Genomic DNA, 8817 nt, shown 5'->3' on the forward strand with positions numbered 1-8817 from the left:
CCCACATTTCATACTCGCACTAGGTTACATGGCAATAACTTTAACCATCGAGCTTGTTGAAGGATGGGTTTGTGGATTAATAGTCATTCTTTTATAGTAACAAGTCACTGACTGGCATGCAAGAGATCACATACTTACCCTTTTATACTCGCACCAGGTTACATGGTTACTTCTCCTACTAATCTCACCTGCACAATGAGTGGCAATAACTTTAACCAGTGTGTTTGTTGAAGAGAAGCATGACATCACAAAATCCCTCATTCCTTGTCCTGGATGGAATGTTGCTCTGTTTCTCTTCATGATTCCGCATGTGAATATTGTCGGACCTGACCGCCGAAAGTGCCAGGTGCATTTTATTATCTCTTCTTTTTTTTTCTTTGAATTGACAAACAAAAATGATGTCTGAATTTCTTGTTATTTTGTTGAAAAAGTCTGTTGTAGCAGACTCGCCGGTGTACAGGCAGCAAGCATCCCCAGCCCAGCCCAGCCAGCAAGTACCGACCCCAGGGTGAGTTGAAAGACCCTCTTCATTGGCTGCAGAGAGTGATGGAGGGCGGGGCAATCCAGTCATAGCACACACCTCTTGAGTACATGTACATTATTGTTATGATGTCACACTTAAAGCTAGGGTTTACCATAGAAAACCCTCTTTTAATCCTCAGAGCTGATTAATGTTTATTAAGTCAATACCACTGTGGCCTCAGTTCTTGTGTTGTGCAGTTGTAGCTAGTGTTTTATTAGGAGTCTCTGGTTAAGATTGTGTCAGCTGTCTTAAGGTGCGTAGACCCGGTAGTTGCAGGGGCGCTGTTGGATGATAGTGCCGATCACCGTAGCATTGATATGAAGATTGCCGAAGTTTAGCTGTCATCAAGAGGAAAGCGCATAGGCGTTGCTAGGTAACGTTGCCTTCGTTGTCTTCTCTGCGCATTACGCAGTCTGTAGTGATGCCAGGGTGCGTGCTTCTTAGTATGACGTCACAAAGTAAGATTGCTAAAGCTGTCATCATCAGCTGAATCATGAGCCGAACTGTGACCGGACCACTGACTGCAGTGGATCAGACTTCTTCGGACTCATGGAAATGGGTCAAAGCGTAAGCGCTAAAGAGGAGTCAGTAGCATAGGCCTCTGTAGGAAACTTCGCCGTACGCCCGCGTAGGCGTTCGACTAAACCACCGGGTCTATGTGCCTTTAAGTCTTGTGCAAGATGAGAAAAGCCTTCACAATGCATGCCCTGCACTGCATTGTTCAAGCCAGAGTTTACCTTGGAAACAATAAGGGTTGATTTTACTAGAGTTTTTTTTTTACCTCTGCCAAGGGAGGAGGTTATGTTTTCTTTGGCGTTGGTTTGTTGGTTTGTCCGTGTGCAAAATAACTCGAAAAGTTGTGAACAGATTTGGATGAAACTCATGGGAAGGTTGAGAATGACACAAGTAACAGATGATTAAATTTTGGGAGTGATCTGGCAATTTTTATGGATCTTATGAAGGATTTTTGATATTTTGGCATGTAGGGTCATTGAACTTGGGAGTACAACTGCATATTTTTTAGGTTTTCATATGGCACTAGAGTGCGTGCTCTAGTTTCTGCTCCAGGGTAAGGCGCGCCATGCAGCTGGCATTGATGATGTAACAAAAGGTTTCTATATTGGGAAATCGGGTGATTTTCAGCATGCATGCATATGGGTGGAAATTACTGATCTCTACGGAAGAACAAGATCAGTGGTGGAAATGAGTTGCTTGGCGAGGTCTGCGCTCTCAGAGTGCTTCTATACTTTTTCTCTTTTTTTGTGACAAATTTTTCTGAGCCAGATGATGTAAGCTCTTTGACATAGGAAGAGCTTGAGAATAAAACATATTCCTATCCATGATGAAATAAAGAGGTGTCCTCAGTGATTGTGCGAGAGCTGTGATTGACTCTTCTTCCTCCTGTTGATCACTTGTTACACTCAACATCATAATTTTCATTGAAGCAAAATTTGTGCTTTTGAAAGTTGTACAATATCAATGCAACCAAGTACTATCGCATGAAATGTTCTTACCAAAAATCAAACTAAGATTGAGATAAGAATTCTGCAATTTATTGGTCTGTAATATTGAGATCCCTTTTATTTTGTTGTTGTGGTGCTGTACAGTTTTAGAACTGCCAATTTTTTATGATCCTGAAGGAAGTTCCTTGAAAACTTACATATCTTTTCAGGTCCTGACAAAGACAACATTCAGCCATCCTCATTGAGGAATGATTTTTCACCTATTGAAATGCATGTAATGCACAGACACATTGTATTCCCGATTACTTTTTCTAGCACGTCCCTAATTTTGGTGTGTGAATGTTGCAGCCCTGAAAATGCATGGCATAGCACTAAAGTGAAGATTGGGATACTATTAACCAAGTAAATCATAGGGAAATGTTTGTGGTTGCACCATGAAACTCTCCCTACGATATTCTGACCATTACTGTAAACGTCTATATTTTCGCGTGACTAAGTTTTCACACTAAGCGGCTCAAAAACATATTCGCGAGTTCTTGAATTTGCGGTGCGCAATTGTCAACCCATTCAAATGTGTAGAGAAAATTGTTAAGATATTTCCATGGGTCTTAGAATTTGTGCTAGCCAGAAGTAGCGTGAAATATGTGAAAATTGATGTACTGCAGAAATTTCTGCATTTACAGTATGCAAACCTTCAAAGATCATAAGACTAAATCACATTTTCATTCATATGAAGCAAGAAGTTTGGAGGGTTTCTTCAAGAATACATGTACACTTACCACTACAATGATGAAGCACTCATTGTATACTATTGTGTTCTTCCACGTACAGATCCAACCCTCTGCATTCCCCAGCAAGTTATTTCCAGCCGTCGCCATCCCCTCAGGGACACTCTATCCCCTCCCCAGCAAGTGGAGGATCCCAGAGAGGTGGGCCACCCAGTGTGCCATCTCCCAGCAGCACACTGAACACTCCAGGTAAGAGGGGATGTCCGCAACAGCAGAGGGGTCATATAGTAGGTGTTATTAAAGTCATCGTAGTCTGTAGTTCTGTTTGTGCAATGTATGCAGCCACTTTTGGAAATGCTTTAAAAATGTTCTCGAATATATTTGGAATGAGTGAAATCATGGATTTATTTGAAGAGGAAAAAAATTGCAGTCTGGCATCAGAGAATTTCTGTTCAGTGAACATTGGGCTTTGAGATTAAAAAGATCAAGTCAATACCATAGTAAAATTGTCCATGAAGAGAGAAGTTGTTTTTTGTTGTTGTTGTTGTTGTCATATCTGAGTATATTCTCTTCTATCTATAATGATACCCCTCATTTCATCATCACATTTCCCTGTCCTTTCACTTTTCTTTCTTCTCCTCGCCTGATTTCCTATTCTCGCTCTGTCAATCACCTATCCTTCTACTGCATATGTTAAAAAAATTATATTCCTTTATCTTTTCTTTCCCTACCAATGCCTGCCCCCCCCCCAACTATATGCATTTCTCTATGCGTCTTTGTGCCCCCAAGGCAACCCCGCCTCAGTTGGTAGCGCCACTGCCAGCCCAGGGATGGGTATGAGGGCGGGGCCGCCCTCCAACCAGAACCAGGCAGAGCTCCTTGCCTGCCAGGAGAAGATGAGGCAGCTGTCCAAGTACATCGAGCCCCTCAAGAAGGCCATCCAGGCCAACACGGGCCGAGAGGACGGTGAGTTTGAGGAGATGGGGGGGGGGGGGGGGTGGAGGGGAGAAGAAGGACATGATGTATAGAGGAAAATAGCAGGTGGCACATTTCTGCCAAGTGTGGATCAATGTGCATTATATGCCAATAATTCAGTTCAGAGTGAGCGCTGGACCGTGCAGACATAGATTGCGGCTGTAAAAATGGAAATTTTCGCACATTTTATGCAACCAGTAACTATCACGAAAATAAAAGCACACAAATATATTTGCTTGCCATATAGTCCAGTAATTAATGTCTTGATTCCACGGAATTAAAAACATGTGAAACTCATCTTACGTGGCCTACCGCGAAAAAGTAGTCGTGTGAAAATATCCATTTTTACAGTATTATATTTCACCATTAATACAACACTCTACGTAGCACGCTAAAGTGTGTCAGTATGTCATCCTAGTCAAGAGTTCTACAATCTTGAGATTGATAGTGTAACGATTCCCTGTGTTTTCCCTATTCATCTGTGGGTTTATAGTAGGCGGCCTATGTTTAACAAAAATATAGTTCTCATATGCCTGCAGAACTGTCAATTGTTGGTCTAAAATGTACATATATGCATAAGAAATGAGTGAAATAACGCTGTAACAACACAATTTCAGTTGTGCAACAACACAAATGCGAAGTAGTAGCCAAAGAAGTTCGCCAGAAGTCCGCAATCTTGGAGCTTACCCAGTGGTGGTTGCTATGTAATTTTTCACAATCGATTATGAATAATCAACAAATCAGGCCACAGCAGTATCCATTAATCTTCAACACTGGAGTGAAGCAGGTGCAGATTACAATTACAAGGGCACAATCAATCATCATGTAACGTAACGTTCCACTTCCCCATAATGCTGAACGGGGAGGGCGACTCCTGAATTGCAGTTGGTATACTGACTTTTATCATGTCACACTTTTGAACTCAAAATACTACAAAAACGTAACTCATTATTCCGGACAAGTTTCTTTTAATACAGTTTTCCAGTGTATTGCAAGCAAATTCGAATGAGTGAAGATGAATTTTTAATACTCTACAAGTACTACTGTATGTTTAGCTTTCAAAACTTCACTTACGCAATATCCATTCCTGAACTCATTTAAAACTAAGTATAAGTTTCATCTCTTGCCTTTTTATGTTTAACGCAATCCTTTATACACACACACATCCACACACACACACACACAAACTCACATACAAACAGACTTTGAGTAATCTTGTGCTGTAGTTATTTTTATGTTTTACATAGTGGGTTTGTCTACTTGTCAAGCCTCATAGGCTTTTACTGATACATCCTATTTCAGTTTTCTTTACTACAATGCACTCTGTTCTACTGTATTTGTTTGCTGAAATATTTTTTAAACATTTTTATACCTGTACATATTGTTTATGCTAGTATATGAATGCTTGTTATTTTACAGTTTTTATCTGTAGAATGAAATAAAACGAATGAATGAATGGATGACTTCCCCTCCCTCCCCGTGCAGGTGGTGTGAGTGCCAATGACCTGGCCAAGATGAATGGCCTGCTGGACATACTGACCCACAACAAGAGGCTGAATCTGGCCAGCCTCAACAGGTGTGAGGCATACCTGGAGAACATTGAACAGGTGGGGACTCCTGCCGTGGTATCGTTTTCAGAATGCATTATGTGTTCATACTCTTATATTTCAGTATCTCCACCAAGGAAGGAGGTTAAGTGATTATCGGCAAAATAACTAGAAAAGTTGTGAACAGATTTGAATGAAACTTGCAGGAAAAGTTTGATTATGACACAAGAATAGATGATTAAATTTTGGTAGTGATCCGGGAACTTTTATAGATTTTTGTAGGATTTTTGATCTTGTGGCGTATAAGGTCGATGAACTTGGGAGTTCTAGCATGCATTCTGGAGGTTTACATATGCGCACTAAACAGAATATATATTGGGAAATTGCATGCATGTTTTGTGGAAATGAGTTGCTGGCTTGGCGGAGGTCTGTGCTCTCCGAGTGCTTTTCTAGTCCTATTACTGTATATGCCATATATTTAGCAAGTTAATTTTTCCAGGAATCAAGACTTCCCAACAATTTTGCGAGCGGCTGAATTCATGATCATAGAGGGCAATAATGTACGACAACGTGTAGGCTTGCTTGTCGCATTCGTGCCGCAATCAGAGTTAACTGGTATTAGCATGGTTGCTGAGGGTCTGGAGGGGATGACATACACTTTTGTATACCTGGATGAAAACATGACACCAGTAGCAGAGACTCCAACTCTCCCGCCGAAAGCCCATTTTTGCAAAATCTCCCGTTCTCCCGCTTGAGATTTGATTTCTCCCGCCCTGGCTCGTGTCCTCCCGTTGGAAAGGATTTCTTACTTATTGCCATATTGTATGTTGAAAAATAAGCCTAAGATAGCACGAGAGAGCATCTAGAACCCTAGACTGGACCCCAGCCGCAGGGAATTTCACATGAAGGTCATTTGAGAGGAGAGTCAGATGCTATACCTTGTCCTTTCAAATTCTATTAAAACTAAATTTTTTCTTGCAACTGAAAAAATTTAGTGCTTATTTACGTCGATGTAGGGCAATTTGTCAATCAGTTGAAACGAAAACATCTCGACGGAAGAATTTCATGAATTTGGATAATTACGCAGTACCCCGCTGCATGCTATAAGGATTAGAACCAACACTTGCTGTCGGGTGGAAGCTCAGTGGTCTAGTGGAGATGACGCCTGTCCAGAGATCAGGAGGTTCGTAGGTTCGAATCCTGCTCGAGTAGGTACGCCCTGATTAAATCAGTTGCAATGAAAACATCTCAAAGAAGAATTTCTTGAATTTGAATAAAACTAAGTAGTCTATTAATTCCATTTGGGGCCAACAGCAACTCAAGCTGAATATGTCCCAGTGCGGCATCTTCTGCCACGACCACCACTACAACTACAACCAGCAGTGCGGCGCCAACCACAGACTCTCGGATCAAGCCGGTGCACATGTTCCAACCCTTGCTTGAAGTGGTTCGGGCGCACATCAACTCTCCCACCCTCAACCACTCCCTCCAGCGCACCTTTGGTCCAGCTCTGACTACTTTGCAGGGCACCCCTCCCCAGTGAGTAAAAGTATATAGATATTACTGATGATGGTAGTTATGATGGTGATGATGATGGTGATGGTGGTGGTGATGGTGATGGTGATGGTGATGGTGATGGTAATGGTGATGGCGATGGTAATGGTGATGGCGATGGTGGTGATGATGGAGGTGGTGGTGAAGGTGGTGATGATGAGAAGGATGATGATAGTAATGACAGTAGTGATGGTGATGCTGGTTGCGGTGGTGATGATGATAATGGTGGTGGTGATGATGATGATGGTTATGGTGATGGTGGTGATGATGATGGTAATGGTAATGATGGTGATGATGGTAATGGTGATGATGCTGATGAGGATGATGGCAGTGGTGATGATGGTGATGATGGGGGTAATGGTGATGGTGCTGGTGGTGATGGTGATGGTGGTGATGATGATGGCGATGGTGATGATGGGGGTGGTTGTGGTATTGGTGATAATGGTGGTGATGGGGGTATTTGTGGGTGGTGGTGATTATGAGGATGGTGATAGTAATGACAGTAGTGATGGTAATGCTGTTTGCAGTGATGATGGTGATGGTGGCGTTGGTGATGAGAATGATGATGGGGATGACAGTGATTGTGATGGTGGTGGTTGTGGCGTTTATAATGAGGAAGATGGTGATGATGATGGTGGTGGTGGTGATGAGGAGAAGGACGAAGATGGTGATGGTGGTGATCATTTCGCCTCTGTGCACCACAGTGTAATACTGAGGAAGCATAATGGAGTGTAATCATCATAGTCACTGGAAGCAAAGTGGCAGGGGTACACAGGTCACTGTTGGTATGGCTTTTCTGCACTCTGAGAGGTGGTGTCAAAAGCAATGAACTCTATCCTGTATTGTCATGTATATTGTGGGAAATATGTCACTTTGTTCAAATACAATGGCATTACAGATGAAAGCTGCCACATGCAAATCATTGATGGGGTGACATCAAGCAACAATGACATTCAGTCAGGCATATAGAGATGGCTCCTTTGTTAAGCTAATTTTGGCAAGGGCTTCTTAATAAAACTTTGTTTTTCATGTACTGGTATATTTAAAGGATATATCAGACTTCATTGTATACTTTCATTGGGGTAAGCAGTGAAACACTTACTGTGCTTGAATTTCCTCATTATGAATTTCACTTTATTTCATTTCATGTCTGTCTGAAGTTTCCAAATTCTTCGGCAGCATTCAGGAGCTGGATGGCACTTTTAAAGACTTCTCCTAATGTTATGGAATGATGTTATAGGCTTACCTCTTGTATCACCAATTCAAGCCATGACTATCTAAGACTGCCCCTACCCTACCGGTGCTATCTCAATGTGAGTTGCTACAGTAAAACTCCTATTATGTTATTCCCACAATTGACATTGCAGCCATCGTGCTTTGCAAAAGAGATATTTGACTATATAATCATTATGCCACACGTCACATCTTCATCCTTTTTCCTCCCTTTGCTTCCAGCTTCCCAACCCCTCCGGCCAAGAAGCTGAAGACTGAGCCCAGCCCCACCACCCAGCCGGCCGTGCCAAACATTGTCCAGGGGGAGGTGGCGCGCCTTTCTCCAAAGTTCCGCATCAACCTTGACCCATGTTTCCACACCGGTGGCAAAGATGTGCACCTCATCTGTAGAATTGGTAAGGGATGGTGAACTTGTCCTGCGAGGATAATGTTACCACGCCTCCCCCACCCGATTTCTAAAAGACCGGAGCTAACAGCAAGCGCTCTTCCGTAGGTCCTATAGGCCTATGCTGGGAAAGTAAAAATATGGTGAAATTTCTTTTTATTGTCGTTATGTTTCCATTTTAACATCACAAAAGTAGGCTTTTAGGTTTAGCTTGAAATGAGGATAAAACGTTATGTTTGTGAGTATACTCTCTAAAAAAAATCGAGTGAAATTATTCACTCTTAAAAGAGTGAATATAAAAAAGAGTGAATATAGAGTGAAATTGGAGTGAATTTTGAGTGAAAATGTTCATTTTCACTCATTTTGGAGTGACCTCAGGGATCACTCGAAGATTTTAGAGTGATCCCTG

At 42.0% G+C, this 8817-nt stretch overlaps 1 protein-coding gene across 1 annotated transcript; it reads left to right on the forward strand.

The window, feature by feature from the left end:
- Positions 1-431: 431 nt before the first annotated feature.
- LOC139712550 (mediator of RNA polymerase II transcription subunit 15-like) lies at positions 432-8432 on the forward strand (the record flags this gene model as incomplete). Its single annotated transcript, XM_071624363.1, is given in 6 exon segments — positions 432-508; positions 2818-2963; positions 3504-3680; positions 5175-5319; positions 6551-6775; positions 8246-8432. Coding segments are annotated over 6 exon segments (957 nt in total), but the record flags the coding sequence as incomplete, so codon positions are not given.
- Positions 8433-8817: the final 385 nt, after the last annotated feature.

Source organism: Diadema antillarum, unplaced genomic scaffold (genome assembly GCF_040938485.1).
Source record: "Diadema antillarum isolate AM-2024a unplaced genomic scaffold, OU_Dant_1.0 seq00001819_RagTag, whole genome shotgun sequence".
Lineage (NCBI taxonomy): Eukaryota > Metazoa > Echinodermata > Echinoidea > Diadematoida > Diadematidae > Diadema > Diadema antillarum.